The following is a 23,386-nucleotide window of genomic DNA, read 5'->3' on the forward strand; positions in this document are numbered from 1 at the left end:
AAAAGGAGGTCCAAGGTTTGTGTGGAGTTCAAAGTCTTAACATTTGGCTCAGAATGTCTCACAGTTCTCATTTGCAGTTGTAATTTATTAAGCAAGTACTGTGATCTATGGACCCTAATACTGTGCTGTAAAAGTTCTAGGAGACAGGTGTGGTGTGCATACTTGTGAGGTGGAGGCTGGAGGAGTTTGAGGCCAGTCTCCCATCCACCATGAGCCCCCATCTCACACAATAAGAAGAATTTTGGGAGTGTGTTAAGTTTTGTTTTTGTTTCTTTTCAATCAACATGACAAAATCCCAGAGGAAAATAACCTCAAGTGGGCCAGGAGATGGCTCAGTGGTAAGAGTACTTGCTGCTCTTGTAGAGGACCTGCGTTCAGTTCCCAGCACTCGTGTTGGCAGTTCACAACCAGGCATAACTCCTGTTCCAGGGAACTCAATGCATTCTTCTGGCCACTGAGGGTGCTCACACACATGTGCACCTACATACATACGTGCATGCACAGATTTATCTTGGCTCATGGTTTTAGATTTCAGTTCACAGTCTCCATTGCTTTTTTTTTTTTTTTTTTTAAAGATTTATTTAACGGATATGGGTGCTTTGTCTGCATGTCTGCCTGCACACTAGAAAAGGGCATCAGATCCTGTTATTGTGAGCTATCATGTGGGTGCTGGGAATTGAACTCAAGACCCCTGGAAGAACAGTCATTGCTCCAGTCCCTTCCTGCCTTTTTCTACTCTCTCTTTGTTCTTTTTCCATATTTCTATTTGCTTTAGACTTCTGGTAATGCAAAAAGCATCCCTCTGGAAGAATATGGTCAAAGAAAGCTGCTCACTCCCTAGCATTCAGGGAGCAGTGATGGAGAGGGGGGAGAGAGGGAAAGGGCCTGGGGTAAGATGCACCCTATGCCAGAAGAGGCTGTCTGATCTCTTGGAGCTAGAGTTGTAGGTGGCTGTGAGCTGCATCTTTTCCTTGATCCTCTACAAGAGCCTGATGTAGGTGCTGGTAAGTACACTCAGGTTCTCGGCAAGAGCAGCAGGATTCTTAGCCACTGAGTCATCTCCAGTGTAAGGCATATATAGTCCAATACTTTATTGTGACAGGACACTCCATCAAGTGGTGTGTCTGCTGTGTACCAGACAGTGTGCTCTTTATTTTGAGATAGGGTCTTACTCCATAGCCTCTTCTGATCTGGGACACACTGTGACTCCAGGGCTAGCTTTGAAGAGTCCTCCTGCCACAGCCTCCTGTGTGCTGGGGTTACAGGTATGAGACATCATGGCTGTGCATTTGCCGATCATTCAGTTTCTTTGTAAATGTGTTCACTCTAGTACCATTTTACAAATGAGGAAACAAATTCAGTGCTTGAGGTTTCATATGATGTAATGGGTGGAGCCAGGAAAATATCCAGCTGTATTTATTTCAAAACCCGGGTTCTACAGGGAGGTGGCCAGTAAGTAGGAGAGGCTTCACGGTGGAAGTAGAGTGAGGGGGGCGTGTGTGGGAACCTGTCCTTGTAGATCGAGATGTCTGGATGGTGAATTAATGAGGGAGAGTAAAGCCAATATGCAAAGGGCTTTGGGTGCCAGTTGAACCAGTTTTGGCCTGCAGGTATCATCTAACCCTGAAAGTTTGGGAACAGAAAGATGAAATCAGAGTTTCATGTGGCCAAGACCAGAGACTCCATTGGCAAGGAGAAGTGGGAGGGCCTCTGAGGCTCTGCGGCAGCAATGAGGAGGTGATAGCCTGGCTCTGGCAGCTGTGAGAATGAGGAGACACTGGCTGACTCCCTCGGGAGGCCCCACGAGAAGGGTGAGGGGACAGATGAGAGGACAGCAGGATGGCAGGGCTGAGGTCAGAGTGATGGAGGCCGCTGCTGACTGCAGGAGAGGGCATCGGGTGGTACCACAGCTTGACCTGGGACCCACCCAAGTGTCAAGCATCCTTTGGGGACTCTAAGGAGACAGGATGGCTGAGCTGGATGGCCTGATGTCTGGCCGTCCCCGGAAGAGGGACCAGGCCCAAATCTGCACCTATAGTTCTGATTGCTACCAGCTGTATGTACTGTTAGCTTAAAGTGAAATTTAAAATTGAGTTTCTCATTTTCTGTAGTCACATTTTAGGTGTTTAGTGTAGTTAATGGCCACACTATTGGACAGGGAATCTATAGTATAAAACATTCTGTCCTCAGAAGTTGTTTTTTTTCCCCCTGAGACAGGGTCTCACTATGTAGCTCTGGCTAGACTGGAGCTCACTACGTAGACCTGGCTGGCCTTAAACTCAAAGATCTACCTGCCCTTGCTTCCCAAGTCCTAGGATTAAAGGTATGTATCAGCATGTTCCATTTGTTTCTGTTTTTTTTTTTTTTTAATATTAATTTATGTGTGTGGGGATGGGTGGGGATGGTGTGCCAGTGCGCCTGTGGAGGTCAGAGGACAACATTATGGAATCAGTTCTCTTCTCCTCCCTATATTTGGGTCCCAGGGATTGAACTCAGGTCATCAGGCTTTGTATGGTGAGTGCTTTACCCATCTGAGCCATCTTACAAGCCCAGAATGGGGTATTTTGATTTGGGTTTAAGTTTACATGAATTTACTTTCTTATGAGGTGAGCACTTTACCCATCTGAGCCATCTTACAAGCCCAGATTGGGGTATTTTGATTTGGGTTTAAGTTTACATGAATTTACTTTCCTGTGAAAGCCCAGACTCCACATGAGTGGTAGGCCTGTCATCAGGTGTTTGAAACAGGCCTTGAGGCTGTTTCTTCACATTTTGTAGTTTGGGGCCTTCTCCAGGCCTCATTTGACTTCTAGAGCCCCTGGGCTACTGAGTGAAGGATAGCTTCAAGTTAACTATGGAAAAAGACTTAACTGTTGGAGGGAGATGCTGTTGATTTTCTTCACCTGAGGAAAGAGAGGCTTCAGGTTAGATAGCTTGTTCTAGGTCACACACAGTCAGAGGCAGTTGAACCTAACTTTCTGACTCTAAAGCCTGTGTCTACGTAATAAGAAAACCACAGATTAGGGCTGGAAATGTGGCACAATTGGTAGGGTGCTTGCCTCATGTGCACAAAGCCAGAGGTTTGACCCATAGCCCTGTATAAACTGACTGGCCATAGTGGCACACACCTGTAGCCACAGCTCTCAGTAGGTGAAGGCATGATGATCAGAAGTTCAAAGTCATTCTCTTCTACGTAGTGAGTTTATTACATGAGGCCCACTGCAAAAATAAAACTGAAACAAAATGAAAAAGAAAGCAGAAATGAGCAAAAAGAGAAACATCAGCACAGTGAAATATTTTATGTGCATTGGTGTTTTGCCTATTTAAGGGTGCCTCTTTTTTTTTTTAAGATTTATGTATTTTTTAAAAATGTATATTGGGGTTTTGCCTGCATGTATGTTTGTGTGAGGATGTCAGATCCCCTGGAACTGGGGTTATAGACAGTTGTGAGTTGCCATGTGGGTGTTGGGAATTGAACCTGGGTCCTTTGGAAGAACGGCCAACCACTGAGTCATCTTTTCAGCCCCCAGATTTTCTTTACATTTATAGATCTTTATTTTCTGATACTTTAAACAGTTCCTGGCTGGCTGTGATGATGCACATCTTTAATCCCAGCACTGGCTCAGGAGGTGGAAGCAGGTAGATATGTAAGTTTGAGGCTAGCCTGGTCTATTTACTGAGCTCCAGACCAGACAGGCTGCATAGAGAAACCCTGTCTCAGAAAACAATAACAAAAACAAACTAAAAAAACCCTGAAGCTACATAATATATAAAGAAAAAATTTAAAAATGGGCTATGAGTTTGAAAGAGAGAAGGAAAAGGGGTTATCGTGGGAAGGTTTAGAGAGAGGAAAGGGATGAGGGAAATGGTATAATTTTTAGTTAAAATTATTTTTTAGAAGATGTTTCTTTAGCTTACGATTTTGGAGGCTAAAGGTCCAAGTTGGTTCACAGTGTGTGGTAGTGTGTAGTGTGTGTAGAAGAGGCCACACTGTGAAGCCAGAAGGGTTTAAAGACCAGGGTTGTTATACACACACACACACACACACACACACACACACACACACACACACACACCCCAGTGCTGGGATTAAAGGCATGTGCCACCACTGCCTGGAGGGTTGTTCTTTCTGTAAGGACTTGCTATTGAGGTGACTAACTGGTGTCCCACAGGAACAACTTTAGTCCCTCCTGAGACTAGCTTCCCCAGATCACCTCAGAGCCTCGGCTTTTAGAATTTCCACTGCCACTCAGCATTACTAAATGAAGGCTGACCTTCCAGAGAAGCCTCATGGCCAAGCTGCATCCAAACCATAGCGATATGCATAAACCAACAGATGGGTGTTGGTTTATGCTGTGTATGTGAACATAGATTCGTAGTCCTTTCTAGCACATGGTGATATAGGTGGCCACACTCATCACCACCAGCTTCAGGGTTTCATCAGCGGTTCTAACTCCCAAAAGCTTTGAGGGCTGTAAAGAAGTCTTGTTTGGCTTGAGCTAGATTTGGCAGTGAAACTTCCTCTTACCGATATGTGTCTATTTATAGACTTTATTTATCCAAGTGCTGCTATTCATAAGTTGTACTGCGTCTCAGCTTCTACTGGGATTTTTACCGCAATGGTGTAGGTAATGTCTTATCATCCTAGAGTGCCCCAAATTCTGAGTTCCAATATATACTGGGCTTGGAGGTTTTGATGCCAGGTTCTGTGGGTCTGTGTTTGGCTATACTGCTGTTTGGGCTAAGAAGAAGCTTTACAAGGCAACATTATCTGTTAAGCAAGGTTTGTGTGGGATTTTTTTTTTTTTTTTTTTTTTAAGATGTGAATTCAGAGTCAGAATTTTTAAAAAAAGAAAAAAACATTCTATACTTCTCCACACCCAAATCAAACTGCATGCAGTTGTTAGGACTGACCAATTTAGGAAGGCTGTCAATGGGAAATGACTCCAAGTGTAGGCATGACAGGTAGTCATCAGGAATGCATTCAGAGATCACCCCTGAGAAATGGCTCCAATGAGGAGAAAACAGACTGTTTCGTTCAGTATTCATTATCAACTGCCAAGTATGCAGCAGCACTTGCTGTGGCAAGCCAGGGATGTCAGGAAAGGAATCCTGTGACCTCTCCCGAGATGCCTGTGGTCCAGTTGGAGAGGTGGGACATCTCAGACCCCTGAGCCAGTTAGGGCTCTGCTGGGATGAGCCCCTGAACAGATGTGAGCACTGTGAGCTGGGTGTGCTGGGATCCCAGAAACTGGAGGCCGAGGCAGCAGGTTTGGTAAGTGTGAGGCTAGCCTGGGCTGTACAGCAAATCCCTGTCTCAGAAGACATAGGGGTACTGGAGAGGTGCCCCAAGTTCAGTTCCTGGTACCCACAGACAGCTCACTACCACCTATAACTCTGGCTCCTGGGGATCAATGCCCTCTTCTGGGCTCCTCAGGCCCCTGCACTCACATGTACATGTTCTCTCTCTGTCACACACACACACACACACACACACACACACACACACACACACACACAAATAAAATAAATCTTGGGGCTAGAGAGACGGCTTAGCTGTTAAGAGTACTGACTCTAGAGGATCTGGCTTCATTTCCCAGCAGCCATGTGATATCTCCAGTCATTTGTACCCCAGTTCTAGGGGACCTGGTGCCCCTTTTGGCCTCAGCAGGCACCGGACATACATATAGTACTGGCAAACACACACACAATATATATATATAATTTTTAAAAATTAAAGAAGGACATCTTTAAGTTTGGGTGTTGTGGCACATGCCTTTAGTCTCAGCACTAGGGAGGTAGAGGCAGGCAGATCTAGATCTTTGGGAGTTCAAGGCCAGCCTAGTATACATTGTGCACTTTTGCACAGCCAGGGCTACATAGAAAGACCCTGCCTCAAAAATAAATAAATAAATAGTGGATAGATAAACAAATAAATAAATAAATGTAAATCTTTTAAAAAAAAAAACCACCTTAAAGTTGGGCTGTAGAGATGGCTCAGCTGCCATTCCTGACGACCTGAGTTCAGTCCCTGAGACCCAAAAGACAGAGGAGAGAACCAACTCCCAAAAGTCATCCTCTGACCTACACTCACACATACATACACACAGAGAAAGACGTAAAGAACTAATTAAAAAGAGTGCCGACAAGCTGGCTCAGCAGATACCATGCACTTACTGTGCAAGTGCAGGAACCTGAATTTTATCCCCAGAACCCACAGAAGGTGGGAGGAAAGAACCATCTCCACAGAGTTGTCCTCTGATTTCCTCCCAGTAATAAAGGGGGAAAGAAAAGACCCAAGGAGGGGGGATGTATGGAGGAGGAGAAGTAAGTGGAATAAGAGGGTAGAAGGAGAGGACCAGAGGTGGTTTTCTGGAGGTGATGTTTCTGAGTTGGACCATGGAGCTGAAGGGTAGGTGTGGCTTACCCGATGTTGATGGAATTGGCGGGTGGGTTTAGATATACACAGGGTCAGGGGTATGGCAATAAAGGTAGTTTCAGTGTGAGTGGATTGAGGGCTTGGAGAGGCGGAGAGGGTGGGAAGTGCAGCTGGAGAGGCAGTCTGAGTTGTTGATAGAGGACTTTGCATGTGCTAAATACACAGATGTTCAGGTTTTATATCAAGGGTGACCAAGTTATTGAGGAACTTTACACATAAATGACCTGCTGAGAATAATGCTTTCTTCCTACTGATTCAGTGGGTTGGAGGTGGTGAATGCAAGTGTGAGCTTTGCAGAAATCAAGGCTGAAGCTAAGACATGGCCATGGGGATGAAGAAGAGGGTTAATATAAAAGTATTTAAGAGAGTCTGATGTCGCACGCCTTTAATCCTAGCACTCCAGAGGAAGAGGCTGATGGATCTCTGAATTTGGGGTCAGCCTGGTCTACATTGGAAGTTCCAGGACAGCCAGGATTACATAGTAAGCTCCTCTTTCTAAATATGTAAGTCTATAAGGATAATACCATGAGAAGGAAGGAAAAATCTTGTCACCTCTTAGACTGGGTGACAAAGCATTGGAGGGCTGAGGCTGGAGAGGGGCAGAGAGGAAGTAGGGAAGCTGTGGCCAGAGAGGGAAGAGTGGTGTTGTGGAGGAGTAACTGCAGCTGACAGCCAGCTTCCATGCCAGCTCCTGGGGAGAAAAGGTTCCGTACTGCTCACGGCTGGAAATCCCCCAGTGGTGCTTCATAGTCAGCATGAGGATGGTCTGTCCCTCGGAGAGGCCTGGCAAGGTGGAGCAAGGCAGCTTCACAGCACACTCCCCCCACCTCAGGGCAGAGCACACTACAGGGCCTTGGAGTGCACAGACGTCGTAGTCACAGCTCCTTAGCTGAGAAGCTCAGGTGCCTCTGCCTGTAACAGAGCTCTGTCTTGACATTTTCCAGCTGGTCATGTTAATGTCCCTGTGTTATAGGTCAAGAAAGGAAGACCCAGAGGAGGAAGTGACTTGTCATTTACACAGGAAGGTGGTGCTAGAGTAGGCCCTCTACTTCAGTTCCCTGATGCTTCTTCATTCCTGCTCCATACCAGCACCTTTATACAGCTCAGGGAGTAGCCCAGGGGGAGCCAGCCCTGCCTCCCCAGGTTTATCTTTTAGTGGGAATGGCACTGGTGTCTGGTATGAATGAGTGATTACAACTCTTTTGTTGTTTTTATGAGAGCATCTCATGTAGCATAGACTGATCTTGAACTTCTGCCAGTGTGCACCATCATGCAGTTTCATGAAGTGCTGGGGTGGGACCTAGCGTACAAGCTGTCAGCTGAGCTACCTAAGCCTGATAGTGTGTGAGTAAGATGACTTGATATCAAATGATGGTTGTACTAATAGGGAACCCTTTTTAAGTTTATTTAGGATGTATGTGGCTGTGGTATATATGTGTGTGCACATGTACATGCATATGGAAGCCAGAGGTCAAGATAGGGTGCCTCTTTCAATTGCTCTCTATCTTATTTTTATTTCTTTTCACTTACTTATTTAGGTTTTTTGAGACAGGGTCTTACTATGTAGCTCTGGTTGTTCTGGAACTCACTCTATAGTCCAGGCTGGCCTTGAACTCACAGAGATCTGCCTGCCTCTGCCTCTAGAGTGCTGGGATTAAAGGTGTGCACCACCACCATGCAGCATCCAGCTCTCTTATTTTTTTATTTTTATTTTTTATTTTTTTTTGGTTTTTTGAGACAGGGTTTCTCTATGTAGCTTTGCGCCTTTCCTGGAACTCACTTGGTAGCCCAGGCTGGCCTCGAACTCACAGAGATCCCCCTGGCTCTGCCTTCCATGTGCTGGGATTAAAGGCGTGCGCCACCACCACCCGGCTTCAGCTCTCTTATTTTTAAAATTGTGTTTATTATTAGTGTATGTACACACATGTGTGTACACCCTGGCATGTGCATGGATGTCAGAATGACTTTGTGGAGTTAGTTCTCTCCTTCCATCTTCACTTGGGAGCAGGGATCGAACTCAGGAACATTGTCCAGCTGCAAACAGAGCCCTCTCACAGGCCCCCTCTTCCCGTTCTTTGAGATAGGGTCTCACTAACCCTGGAGCTCATCAGTTGTGCTAGCTGGTGATGACGAACTCTAACTCTAGGGATCCACCTGTCTTTGTCTCCCATCCACTCCCCATGCTCATGTTAGGGTTTCAGAGCAGTGTACCCCAATGCCGAACTTGTGTGTGTGCTGGGATCTGAACTCAGGTCCCCATGCTTGCTTGGCTGCACTTTACTGACGGAGCCAAGCCCAAGAAAAAAATCTTTTAGATGCTAGATGTGCTTCCAGAGCTTTCCTGAAGGCCCCCGGGACTAAGTATTGACACAGGGACATGGTGGGAGTGTACAATTTTTGATGAGAACACAGATGTTGAACACCAGGTAATTTGCAGCTCAAGGGAGTTGGCAGTTTCAACAATAGATGGTGCTGTGTTCCATGTGATGCGATTCTTCTCGTGGGTGTGGTGGGTTTGTGATTAAAAACAAGTAAATAGGGTGAGTAAGCATCCCCTTATCAAAATGTTGGGGCCTGAAGGGTTTGGGAGTATGGATTTGTTTGTTTGTTTTTATTCTTAAAATTTTATTTACTTATTTATTTTTTGGTTTTTTTTTGTGACAGGGTTTCTCTGTGTAGCTTTGCGCCTTTCCTGGATCTCACTCTGTACCCAGGCTGGCCACAAAGATCCACCTGGCTCTGCCTCCCGAGTGCTGGGATTAAAGGCGTGCGCCACCACCGCCCGGCTTGTTTGTTTGTTTTTAGATTTGCTTATACATAATTAGATTTATCATGGAGATGCTGCCCAAGTGTAAACATGACATTTATATATAGCTTGTACATAAGCCAAAGGTACATGCTGTGTGTGATTGTGTGTACATGCTTGTGTTTGAGTGCAGGTGCATGCATGAAATAATGTTTCGTGGTGTGGAATTTTCAATTTGTGAGCATCATGCTAGCAGTCAAAAAATTTGAAACTGGCGAGGTGGTGGTATGTACACTTTTAGTCCTAGCACTCAGGACACAGAAGTAGGCAGATCTCTGTGAGTTCAAGGACAGCCTGATCTACAGAGTGAGTTCCAGGATGGCCGGTACTGTTCCACAGAAAAACCCTGTCTCGAAAAACCAACAAAAAAAATTTTTTTTTGAAACTGGCTTTGGTGGCACAGGCTTGCAATCCCAGGACCTGGGAAGCTGAGGATGGGAGATTGCTGGAAATTTAAGGTCAGCCTGAGCTAAATAGCAAGATTCTGTCTCAAAAGACAAAAGGGGGTGGTAGTGGGGGATGGCTCAGAAGAAATGCTTACTACTCTTGCAGAGGGCAGAGTTTGGTTCTTGGCCCCGGTGTTGGGTGCACATTGGACCCAATGCTCTCTTCTGGCATTCATGGATACCCACACTCAGGTACATATACTCTAACATAGACCCACATACAAACATGATTAAAAGTAAGATTAACCTTTAATCCAAGCATGTGTGTAAGTATGAGTGTGTGTGTGTGTGTGTGTGTGTGTGTGTGTGTGTGTGTGTGTGTTTTGTTCCTGGGGAATTGAACCTAGGGCCTCATATATGCTAGGCAAGGGCTCTACCACCAAATTATAGATCCTCAGCACTTTTATCTGTTTTTTGTTTGTTTTGTTTTGTTTTAAACAGGAACTTATTCTGCAGCTGAGGTTAACCTTGAATTCAAGATAATTCTCCCTCTTCATCCTCCAAGTGCCGTAATTTTGAGTGTATGCCACCACTCATAGCTAGAACTGCTGGGTATTTTTGTTGTTGTGTTTGGTTTTTGAGACAAAAAAAAAAAAAACAAAAAACAAAAAAAAAACAACAAAAAACAAAAAACAAAAAAAAAAGCTCTATTATATAGCTCTAGCTGTCCTGGGATTCACTATGTAGACCAGGCTGTCCTGGAACTCACTATGTAGACCAGACTGTCCTGGAATTCACTGGTGAGTTTTTTTGTTTTTGTTTTTGTTTTTGTTTTTTTTTTTAAAGTAAAAAGACAGGGGCTCAGTGGGTGAAGATACTTACCTCCAAGCCTGACCACCCAAGTTTCATCCAGGACCCGCATGGTAGAAGGAGAGAACCAACTCCTTCAAGTTGTCTCTGACCTCCCCAAGCATACTGTGGCATATGTAGGTCCCCCCCCCAATAAATAAATATGTATTTTGACTATAGGGTGCTATGAACTGAGGAGATTTAGGAGCTTCTAGAGTACAGATAAAGGGATATACGTAGAGTGGGGGGCTCCCACAGAGTGTCAGTGTGAGCTTCTAACATCTGGATGGCCGAGGAGTGAGCAATGTGGGTGTCAGAAGGAAGTGAATCCCAGACTGAGGGACCAACGAGAGGAAAGCCCCTGCCATGGCAATGAGCTTGACATGTTCTAGGAACAGTGAAGAAGGAAACAGGGCTGGGTCAGAATGTGTGGGGCCCCAGAGGCACTAGAGACTCAGGGCAGGGCCTTTTCAACTCTTGCTTCTGCGGGTGGCTTTTACCTTCAGTGTGATGGGAAGCAGTTTGAAGATTTTAAGCAGAGAAAGGATGTCATCTAACACACTCGTGTACTTTAAGGCTTGCTGTGGCTGCTCTGTGGGAAACCAACACTAGCCTTACGTAAGGAGGCACGCACACAGGAAGCTGCTGCTGTGGTCGTGATGAGAGAATTGACATGGTTTACAAGGCAGAACTCACTTGGCTTCTGTTGCCAGTGAATGTATGAGTGTACCTGTGAGTGTGGAAAGGCAGAGTCAAAATAAGTCCCTGGGGTGTTTGCTTGCTTGTTTTAGGTCAGTTCTCTCCAAGTAGCTCGCTCTCCTTGAGTGCAGTGGTCTCCCAAGTGCGGAGGTTATAGGTGTGCCCCACCCTGCTAGCTGGAGCCCTAAAATCTCTTGTTTTCCTGTTTTGTCAAGCCACAGTTTTATTGTAGCCTAGGATGATCTCAAACTCGAGGCCAGTCTTCCTCAGGTCCCCCAGTGCTGGGATCATAGGCATGTGTTGCTGAGCCCAGGGAGAGTGAGCTTTATACTCTGACCGGCTGGTTGAGTGCTGGTGCCATTTTTTACTGGAATGTGAAGGTGAGACCAGGATGTGAGTATAGGAACTGGAAATCAGGTAGAAAGGTGGAGAGCAGAAATGCAGAGCTGAGAATTTGTTTAGTTGTTGGTTTATTTGTATGCCACGAGGCAAGTTTTATTTTCATTAATCCTACGGTGTTCCGTAGTGTCCCGGGGTGAACTGGAGCAGTCTGGCTGGGCTCCTGAGACCCACAGGTCAGTGGATCATGCAGAGTCCCTGGGTTTACAGTGTACTTTATTATTTGTGGCTTTTCCTCCAGGGGTTTCAGATGGTGTAGATGGAGACTCTTAAGGTATTGAGAAAACTTCACTTCGCTTTTCCTGCTCAAGTCTCCTTGGTGGGCGGGACATTCTCCCACATCTGTTTTCTCTTTCTTTTTTAATCTGTCTTTGAGGCAGGGTCTCTTTACATAGCCATAGCTCTGGCTGTCCTGGAACTCACTGTATTGACCTGGCAGGCCTTGAACTCACAGAGATCTGCCTACCTCTGTTTTTGTTTTGTTTTGTTTGTTGTTGTTTTCGAGATGGTTTCTCTGTGTAGCTCTGGTTGTCCTGGAACTCACTCTGTAAACCAGGCTGGCCTGGAATTCAGAGATCCTCCTGCCTCTGTCTCCTGAGTGCTGAGATCAAAGGTGTGCAACACCACCACATGCTTGTTAACAGTTCTTTTTGTTCCTAGCACTTGGGAGGCAGGGGCAAGCGGATCTTTATGAGTTCGAGGCCATTTGGAGCACAATTAGGAGGAGTTAGTTCTCTCTTTCACCATGTAGGTCCTGGGGATTAAACTTAGGTTGTCAAGCTTGGTGTCAAGCACCTTTACCTACTGAGCCTCCTCACTGGATGGTGTATCTCCATTTTCCTTACTGAGCTCTTATCAAAGCTGACAGTCCCCCATGTTCAAGTTGTCTGCCATTTTCTTAAAGTGGTCCATGGAGCCTGACTCCTAGTTTGCTCTCCTGTGCTCATTTGTATTTATGTAGCAAGAGACCCATGTGGAGGTGCTAGAGAGAAGGCCCAGAGCTTAAGAGCACTGGCTGCTCTTGCAGAGGATCCGGTTCAGTTCCCAGCACCCACATGGTGACTCAAGGCCATCTGTAACTCTAGTTCCAGGAGATTCTGTGCTATTTTCTGACCTCCTTGGGCATCAGGCACACAGGTGGTGCACATACATACATGTAGGCAATAAAACAATCTGAGAGAGAGAGACAGAGACAGAGACAGAAAGAGACAGAGAGAGAGAGGGAGAGGAGAAAGACACACACACACACACACACACACACACACACACACACACACAGTCAGAGAGAGATTGAAAGGTTTATAGGTTTTTAAATCCTGAGACTAGGGCTGGGGAGATGTCTCAGTAGTTAAAAGTGTGCAGAATCTCCAGCACCCACATTGAAAAGAAATAAAAATTGAAACCCTGAGGCCAATGTGGTTAGGGTCCGAGGAAGAGAGCTGCTAGGGAAGAGATGCCTTGCTTGGGCTCTTGCTTAGGGCAAGGGTGTTAGAGGGAGGAACCCCCAAGGACTAGTTCTCAAAGGAAGCAGTGACAGCTGTCAGGACTTACTTCAAGGTGGTCAAAGTGGACCCAGCTGCAGACTGGGCCACAGGCTTGTCCGTTACCATAATTAGCGGGTAATGGGAGATTAGAGACGAGGCTGGACTGTCAGATACTCTAGGCCTGTAGCCAGTTTGAATGCACCAATGATGCTGAGAAACATTAGGTGACTGTCCAGGCTGCCAGCTGTCTCTGTCTACTCTTGCAAGACTCCCGAAAGTTGCTTGCGTCCTTCTCCCATTTCTCAGGTATTATTATATTCCTTCTCGGGTCTTTGATGAGGTTGAAGATTAGAGTTATAGTTACAACTTAGTATATATACATATATAATATCTTAGATAGAATATATTAAGTATTAGACTCAGGTTCTTTAGGATAGGACACCTTTTGGAATGATCTTTGTAACATGCCACCTACCCATGCCCTGGATTTTAGTATGTGTTTTTTGCTTGATATTGTTTGCACTTATTGTAATTCCAACTTATCTAGGTCATTATCCCTCATTACTCCTGGACAATATTTGATAACCATCTCTTTGTATATAGTCTTGTATTAGGTTAGAACTTTCTTATTTAGACAAAAGGGGGAGATGCAGTGCGTAGCCATCCCAGCCTTGGCCTGGAAGTTCCAACCCCCATTGAGGCTTCGGTAATGATCATGCCCACAAGGCGGGGCAGAGGAGGGAGCGGAAGACCCAAGATAGAGAGGAGGGGCGCGCTCTCTTGGTTCAGGGACCCTGGACACAGGAGGTAGACTGAGCAGAGTTCTCCAGAGAACACCTCCAGACTGCACCATACCTTTGCTAGACCCTACAACCTATCCCTTTATTTGTAAGTTACCCCCCAAAATAAACCTCCCTTTTAACTACTAGGAGTGGCCTTAATAATTTCACCAATACTGGACCACAGAGGGCTGAGACAAAGCTGGACTGCAGAAGGTTGAAGAGACAAGAGGCAGAGGCTGGATAGAGATGAGCCTTCTACAGGGCTTTCGTCTCAGCTCCCAATACTAAATAAAATCTTTTACATTTTAGAACTTTACTTTGTTTTTTTCTTTTTTTTGATGGGGCTTCTCTGTAGCCCAGGCTGTCCTGAAACTCAGAGATCCCCCGGCCTCTGCCTCCTGAGTGCTGGCATTGAAGTATGTGCCACGACGCTTGTCAGAACAGTTTTGTTTTCCTTTGAAAACAGTATGGAGAATTTTCCTAACCTTACACCAGCTCCCTGGGTCACCAGCCTGCACTAGTGATGGCACTTTTGTTTTGGGTTCTTGTTTGTTTGTTTTGTTTTTCAAGGCAAGATTTCTCTGTGTAGCTCAGGCTGTCATGGAACTCCTACTGACCAGTCTGGCCTTGAACTCAGAGATCTGCTTGCCTCTGCCTCCCAAGTGCTGGGACTAAAGGCGTGTACTACCACCACCTCAAATTGGCACTTTGTTTACAAGTATTAAACAGGTATTGATAGATATTATTTGTTTTTGGTTGTTTGTTTTGTTTTTGTTTTTTCAAGACAGGGTTTCTCTGTGTAGCTTTGGAGCCTGTCCTGGAACTTGCTCTGTAGACCAGGCTGGCCTTGAACTCACAGAGATCCACCTGCCTCTGCCTTTCAAGTGCTGGGATTAAAGGCGTGCGCCATCACTGCCTGGCATCAACAATTTTTTTCCCCCCCGAGACAGGGTTTCTCTGTGTAGCTTTGCGCCTTTTCTGGAACTCACTTGGTAGCCCAGGCTGGCCTCAAACTCACAGAGATCCACCTGGCTCTGCCTCCCGAGTGCTGGGATTAAAGGCATGCACCACCACCACCACCACCACCACCACCACCACCACCTGGTGACAAATATTATTAACCGAAGTCCATACTCAGATTTCCTTGGATTTTTACCTCATGACTTTCTCTGCCCGTAGTCCCATTCAGGACCCCCTGACATTGAACGGTCATGTGTCCCCTTAGTTTCCTCTGATGCATGACAGTTTCTCAGTCTTGCTTTGTTTTTGATGACTTTGACAGCTTTTAGGAGCACTCCCTTTCTCCTTAGCCCAGGCCCCTGTTGAGGGAGGGAACAGTCTGTGTGTCAAGGGTATAGGTTATTAACATGAGTTATCACAGCTGAACCTTGACTACCTGGCTGGGCACATTTCTGCCCACAAAGCTTTGCTTCTCCTCCTTTGCATGCTTCATCATTTGGAAGGAAGTCACTCTGCACACCCTGAGGAGTATGGAGTTAGCTTCCTCTCTGAAGCGGAAGATGCTATGTGAGTTATTTAGAATTCTCCTGGAGAGAGTTATGTCTTCTCGTTTGTTTTATCATCCCAGTGATTATTTATTATTTATTTACATATTTTTAGCACTCTCCTACTTTCCAGCGCTGTTGGGTATTTCAGGTCCATTTTGTGTATTTCCTTTCTCAGCCCCCCAATAACCAGACTTCTCAGGAGCCTAGTATTGGAAAACAGTGTTGGAAGCTAAGGTCTCACATCAAGTGTGCTTATTGCTCTTGGTATATTCTTGCTTCTCAGATGACAGCAAAGGAATAGGTGTATGTGGAGTGGGAGGCAGTTGTTTTTTTTTCTTTCTTTTTCTTTGAGAAAGGGTGTCACGTATCCTAGACTCACTGTGTAGTTGAGGGTGATTTTGAACTTCTGACCTAGCCTCCACCTAGGATTGTTTTAAATTACCATACCCAGCTTATATGGTGCTGGGGATTGAACCCAGGGCTTCATGCATGCTAGACAAGCACTTTCCTAACTGAGCTACATCACCAACCTATGGGAATATTCTTTATTTATTTAAATTTCTATCATATGTATATGTGTGTATGTGTGAGTACATGACATGGGTTTGTAGGTGCCCTGGGAGGCCAGCAGCGTAGCTGGAATTGGAGTTACAGGTGATTGTGTGTGTGTAGAATGTGTGTAGAGGTCAGCAATTTGTAGGAATGGGTTCTCTCCTTTTATCATGTCGATTCTGGGGACTGAACTCCATTGTCAGGCTTTACCCACTGAGCCATCTCACTGGTCCAGGTCCTATATTTTGTTTGAGTGAGACAAGGTCTTGATATGTAGACCGTTGGCCTTTAACTTGCAATCCTACTACGTCACTATGCCTAGCTGGTCCATTCAGTTGTTTTGGTGGCCGAGTATCCCAGGTTTTTCATGCTTGTAGAGCAATTGTTGTATAGCTGGTCTTTCTTTGGACCACCATCTCCCGAATAATGACACGGAGACTTTTTATTAATTACAAAAGCTTGGCCTTAGCTTAGGTTTGTTCCCAACTAGCTCTCAAAACTTAAATTAACCCATGTGTATTAATCCATGTTCTGCTATGTGGCTTGTTACCTCTCCTATATGTCTGACTTCCTCTGAGTATCACTGGTGAATCCCAGTCTCTCTGATTCCCAACCACCCAACTTTCTGTCTTTTCCCAGAAGTCCCGCCCATCCTCTCCTGCCTAGGTATTGGCCATTCAGCTCTTTATTAAACCAATCAGAAGGTGCCCTGACAGAGGCACATCTTCATAGTGTATAAAAAGGTTATCCCACAAATGTTACACACTGAGTCACCTGCCCAGTCCCTCCACCTTAGTTTTTTTGTTTATTTGTTTAACACAAGATCTCACTATATTGCCTTGTCAGGCCTGGAACTCTCTAGATAGACTAGGCTGGCCTTGAACTCACCAAGATCTACCTGCCTCTGCCTCCTGAATGCTGGGATTAAAGTTGTGCACTGCTATGCACAGCCAATTTTCTTTTTTTCTTTTTTTTCTTTTTTATTTTTTGGTTTTTCGAGACAGGGTTTCTCTGTAGCTTTGGAGCCTGTCCTGGACTAGTTCTGTAGACCAGGCTGGCCTCGAACTCACAGAGATCCACCTGCCTCTGCCTTGCTGGGATTACAGGTGTGTGCCACCACCGCTTGGCTAGTATTTTTAATTATGCATATTTGTGTATGTTGAGTATGGACATGTACAGGTGAGTGGCCTTGCTCTCTGAGGCCAGAGACATAGGACCCCCTGGAGCTGGAGTTACAGTTACAGCTGGGATTGTGAACCACCTTTGTGGGTGCTGGGAACTCAAGTCTGGTCCTATGCTAGAGCAAGCAGTATGTACTTTTAACTGCTGAGCCATCTCTTCAACCCCTAATTTTTCTCTTCTTCCTTTTTTTCTTTTTTTTTGGGGGGGGGATGTTTGATTAGTTGGCTTTTTGTTTTGTTTTGTTTTTTTGAGACAGGGTTTCTCTGGGTAGCCCTGGATGTCCTGGAACTCAGACCTGCCTCTGCCTCCCCAGTGCTGGGATTAAAGTTGTGTGCCACTACTGCCTGGCTAATTTTTCTTTTTACGTTTATCTTGCTTTAACAAGTCCCTTCCAAATATTTCTTCTTACCCTTTGGTTTTTGAAGCTGTTTGTTAATGATGACCAGCACTTATCATTTCAGAGCACTCCGACCTTTTCCAGCCATAGGTCTCAGATCTTTGCCTTTCTCCTAGTTGGAGCCTCTGTCTTACCAGCAAAACACACTAGGATCACAGTCTTCCACCTTTTAATGTGTTGTGTGGTTTGCACACTTGTCAGCCCATTTGATCTCTATAGTAAACCTGCACAGAAGGCAGGACAGGACTAATTACTGAGATCAAGAGAGGTTGGATGGCTGGGTGGTGGCGGTGGCGCACGCCTTTAATCCCAGCACTTGCGACGCCAAGGCAGGCAGATCTCTGTGAATTCAAGGCCAGCCTGGTCTACAGAGCTAGCTCCAGGACAGCCAGAGCTACACAGAAACCCTGTCTTGAAAATCAGACAACAAGAAGAAAACAAAACACACAAAAAAGAGAGGTTAGATGGCTTGTCAAAGTGCGCAGATAATAAAAGATCATCTGTCATCCCAGCACTTAGATGTATGAGGCAGGAGGAGTACCATGAGTTTGAGAACAATCTGAGCGTCATTGTGATACCTTGTCTCAAAAAAAAATAAGCAAGCATTGTTGGGCATGCCTGTAGAGAAACATGTCTGTAGTCCTAGTATTTGGGAGGTAGAAGCAGGAGGATCAGGAGTTCAAAGCAAGCCTTGGCATGTAGTGAGTTGAGGTCAGCCTGAGATCATAAGATCCCATCTCAAAAACAACAGGTGGATATTTCTGTCCTGCCAGCTTGCTCCCAAATAAATGCACAGAGACGACTTATTAATTATGAAAGTGGCCGATAGCTTAGGCTTGTTTCTAACTAGCTCTTATAACTTAGCCTATTTCTATTCATCTGTGTGTTGCCATGTGACTTGCGGCTTTTACCTCTTTTCTTGCATGTCTGTTTCTTCTTGTCCACTGGCGCCCTTCTTCCCAGAGTTCTCTCTGGCTGGCTGTCCCACCTGTACCTCCTGCCTAGCTAGTGGGCGGTTAGATTTTATTAAACCAATCAGAAGGCGCCTTGTCAAAGATACATCATCACAGTGTACAAAGATTATTCCACAGCAAATGACAACAAAAAGGAGTGCTGGGGAGATGCTTCCATCACTAAATTGCTGTACTAGAACAAGGACCTGAGTTCAGTCCTCAGAACCCATTTAACAGCCGGGTTTGGTGGTGTGCTCTTGTATCGCAGTAATGGGGAGGCAGAGACATGCTGATCTGTGGCACTTGTTGGCCAGCTAGCCTAGCCTAGTGGGGGGCTCCAGGCCTGAGAAAAAATGTGCCAGTTAAGGAAGGTTTGTTGTTTTCTGGCATTCCCCCTCAACCCACACACGGTGAGAGAGAGAGAGAGAGAGAGAGAGAGAGAGAGAGAGAGAGAGAGAGAGAGAAGAGAGAGAGAGAAGAGAGAGAGAGAAGAGAGAGAGAGAAGAGAGAGAGAGAAGAGAGAGAGAGGGAGAGAGAGAGAGAGAGAGAGAGAGAGAGAGAGAGTGAGAGAGTGAGTTAGTTCTGGGTTTTGTGTTACTCTTTCTGTACCTTGCGTTTCTAGAAAGGGGATGGAGTGACTAGAACAGCTTTATCTTCAGCAGCACAGCCATCGGGTGAGCTACCTTTGCCTGTGTACATGGCCTGTGCAACTGCACCCGTGGGCCAGGGTGGGCTTTGCAGTTTCAGGCAGGGTGCAGACTGCCAGTGATTCCACGGCTACCATCTGAGAAGCTGTGGGCTGTGTACTCAAGCACACAAGTATACTTTAATTCCCTCTCCTCCTTAGGTGGCTCTAACTTGGACAGCTCGAGACCAAATGGGAGAGGCCTGCTTATGGACCAAAGCTCTGGGGCCAGGCATCTGGAGAAACCAGAAAACTCCCTCACGAGGTAACAACTCTCCCTTCGTTTGCATCTCTTACAAGTGAGACTGTATTCACCAGAGAATTACCCCCACTGTGTATAACATAAGTTGTTCCAAGTAGCTGAAGCCTGAGAAAGGTTCCTAATGTGCGTGACACAGCTCTCTCTCTGTGTATGCCAAGCTGCACAAGCTGCATCCTCTTACAGGGACTGTTGTTTACATCAGAGTTTCATACTTTACTGTTTAAGAGCTAAGGAGACTCAGGTGACAAGATAAGTGGGTGGAGAGATGGCTCAGCAGTTAAGAGCATTGGCTGATTTTACGGAGAACCCAGGTTTGATTCCCAGAACTACATGGCTCCAGGGATCTAATGCTCTCTTCTGGGAGTTGTGCTCATATGTACGTATCCTTGTGGAGACACACACACACACACACACACACACACACACACACACACACACACACACTTAATAATAAAATAAATCTTAAAAAAAGAAAAGAGAGCAGGGCAGTGATGGCACACCAGGTGGCGCACGCCTTTAATCCCAGTACTCGGGAGGCAGAGGCAGGCGGATCTCTGTGAGTTCAAGGCCAGCCTGGTCTACAGAGTGAGTTTCAGGACAGGCACCAAAACTACACAGAGAAACCCTGTCTCGAAAAACTAAACTAAACTAAACTAAAATAAAAAAATAAAAATAAAATAAAAAAAAAAGAAAGAAAGACTTAACTGGTAGGAGAGAGAAGATGGCTCAGTAGATAAAACATTGTCTCACTAACTTGAGGACCTAAGTTCAGATTCCCAGAACCTGCGTTAATTTTTTTTAAATAAGGCACTCAAACTTGGACTTGTGAGCACTCTAAATCTCCTGTAGAGATTTAGAAAATGGTCTGGAGAGATACTTTGGCAGTTTAGAGTTTACTATGCATCTGTGAGAACCAGAGTCCGGATCCCAACACCTGAGTAACAAACCAGCTGTTCAGTGAACGCGTGCTTGTAATCCAGGGCCCAGGACAGGGGGAGGAGGAAGATCACTGGGACTTGCTGACTTCCACCCTAGCTTAGCAAGCAGGAGCCCCAGGAGTTCCAGCCTGCCTGAAGGACTAGACAGTGATGGAGGAGGAGATCCAGCGCCCTCTTCTGGCCAGTGTGTGCATATAAACAAATAGATGGTTTTGAAGAATTTAAGCCTGGCAAAGGTGGTGCACCCCTTTAATCCCAGCACTCGGGAGGCAGAGGCAGGTGGATCTCTGTGAGTTCAAGGCCAGTCAGGTCTACAGAGCGAGTTACAGGCTATTACTCTACACAGCAAAATTCTGTTCTAAAAAAAAAAAAAAAAAAACAAGCAAAAATACAAGAAACTGAAAATGTTTGATTCCCCCCCCCCACATTCTTTTTACACTTTTCTGACTTGAAAGACACTTATTTTTCTTTACCCCTGTCTCATTGTACACACTATATTTAGTGTGTTTTCTAGTCATTCCCACTGATGATAAGTAGAATCATATGGGCAAGATAAAATACTTACCTTTTGGCCAATATTTTAGTTACACCTTAAGCAACAATGAGCAATCCCCAAATTTTAATGCATTCAGGAATCCACCATTCTCAAACCATTTTGGTATCTATGTTATATATTCTTCTTCTTCTTCTTATTTTTGAAACAGGGTTCTCTATGTAGCCCTGGCTATCCTGGAACTCCCTTTGTAGATGAGGCTGGCCTTGAACTCACAGAGATCTGCCTGCCTCTGCCTCTTGAGTGCTGGGATTAAAGGAATGCACCACCAAACCAGGCTTTAAAATTTTTTTTAAGGATTTATTTTATGTAAATGAGTGTTTTGCCTGTATGTGTGTATGTGTCACACATGTATCTGATGCCCTCAGGTTAGAAGAGAGCACCAATGCCTGGAACTTAAAATGGGTGTGAGCCACCAGTTGAACTTGGTTTCTCTACAAGAGCAACTCTGAACCACTGAGCCATCTCCCCCGTCATATCCCCACCCTTATTTTCCTTGAGACAAGGTCTCATTATGTAGCTCTGACTAGTCTAGAGCTTGATGCATAGATGAGATTGGCCTTGAACTCAGAGGTCTGCCTGCTCTGGCTTCCTAGTGCTGAGATTAACATGTATCAACCACCAAGCTGTATAGTCTTACTTAACTTTGACAGATATATAAGCAACAGTGGTGCTATAAATACTTATGTGGTGTCTTAGTCAGTGATCTAATGCCTTGACCACAGCAGCTGCTAGAAAAGAAAACATTTAACTGAGGCTTGCTTACAGGTTCAGAGGTTTAGTCTGCTATCATCATGGTGGGGAGCATGGAGCTGGAGCAGTAGCTGAGAGTTGCATCCTGATCCATCAGCAGCAGGAAGAGAGCCTGGGCCAGCATGGGCTTTTGAAACCTCAAAGCCCACCTCCAGTGTAATACTTCCTCCAACAGGACCACACCTATTCCAACAAAGCCACACCTCCTAATTCTTCTAATCCTTCTATATAGTGCCATTTCCTGGTATCTAAACATTCAACTATATGAGCCTCTTGGGGCCATTCTTATTCAAATGCCACACGTGTCATTCCTTATATACTTTAGTTCATTAAGACATCTTCAACGAGTTTCTTAGGTTGTTACATTACTTAATCTCTTAATTACTTGTTATTAGCAAATAAGGTTAACTTGGAGTCCTTTATTCTTCCATGATAAGGTGCTAATGTGTGGGAATTTCTAGCTTTATATTTCTTTTCCATGCCAGACTTAAAACATGACTAAAATGCTTTTATTTTTCCAGACAGAATAAATCTAAGCCTGATATTACTGACATGGTTCGCTCCTCCACAATCACGGTATCAGACAAAGCTCACATTTTATCCATGCAGAAGTTTGGGCTGAGAGACACAATTGTGAAATCACATCTGGTGCAGAAGGAAGAGGATTATACCTACATCCAGAACTTCAGGTAGCTAGCCGGTTTCTCCTGTGACAGAGTGTCACAGTATAGTCTTGGCTGGCCTGGAACTTGTCATGTAGACCAGGGTGGCTTCAAACTTACAGAGGCTGCCTACCTCTGCTTATGGAATGCTGGGATTTAAGGTGTGTCAATGGTTTTTCAAGGCAAAAATGACCATTCTGCTCTCTAGAATTTAAGCATCTGCCACACATACCTTGGATTTGGAGGCCAATTATTCTGTTTGATGTTTTACCTTTTCAAAAAGTATCATTGCGTTCACTTTTTGGGGGGGTGTGGGGTAGGGCATAATGTCCCCCTGTGTTATCCAGCTTGGAACTCTGAGGATCAAGTCATCCTCCTGCCTCAGCTGCACAAATGCTGGGTTGTAGATATGTGCTGCTGTGTCCACTGTAGCTGCTCCTCGTGGGCAGGTGTCTGAACATGCTCTGTGTGCTCTGGGCAGGCTCTGTGGGTGGCGGGCTAAGCGATTGGCACAGCGTGCAGGTGGCTGCAGAGTGTTTACAGGGATAAATGAACACAGAACAGAGAACAGTACCCCGAGTCTCAGTACCTGCCTGAGGTTTTCTATTCCCATGCTCACTCCGGGCCTCTGAAGAAAATCATTGAAAATTCGTTGACGTTCAGTAATCCTGTTAGCTGGCCTCACTGAGCATTAAGTGAATTAAGCTTTCAGAGTCCTTTCTGTTGGAGCTTTCACCATCACTGCACTGGGACTGTAAGGTAAAAGAACATTGTTTCTAGGCATGTGGCGAATACATACCCTCTGACCATCGCCGCCACTTGCTTGTTGAAAGGAATTTCTAAGCACTTACCGTCTTTTTCCTTTCAGTAGAACCCACAGGGCAGCGCCATTTTGTGGCTTATGACTCCCAAAGGCTATTTAAGGGAAGGAGGAATGTTCAGAGCCAGCTGGCCTGCATGCTTGTTTATTTGTTTGTTTATTTGAGATAGTAGCCATTGTTGCTGTAAACTCAGTATGCAGCCCAGCCTGGTCTCGAACTCCCTGCAGTCCTTCCTCACTGTCTCAAGTGCTGCGATTATGAGCATGTGCTACCATA

General features: G+C 45.3%; 1 protein-coding gene across 1 annotated transcript in view; it reads left to right on the forward strand.

The window, feature by feature from the left end:
• Positions 1 to 23,386, forward strand: part of Inpp5b (inositol polyphosphate-5-phosphatase B) — a 67,354-nt gene that overhangs the window by 22,326 nt on the left and 21,642 nt on the right. The window contains 2 exon segments of the mRNA XM_036177527.1: positions 19,284 to 19,386; positions 22,149 to 22,316. Coding sequence (XP_036033420.1) covers positions 19,284 to 19,386; positions 22,149 to 22,316 — 271 coding nt within the window.

Source organism: Onychomys torridus, chromosome 2 (assembly GCF_903995425.1).
Source record: "Onychomys torridus chromosome 2, mOncTor1.1, whole genome shotgun sequence".
In the NCBI taxonomy this organism is placed as follows: Eukaryota; Metazoa; Chordata; class Mammalia; order Rodentia; family Cricetidae; genus Onychomys; species Onychomys torridus.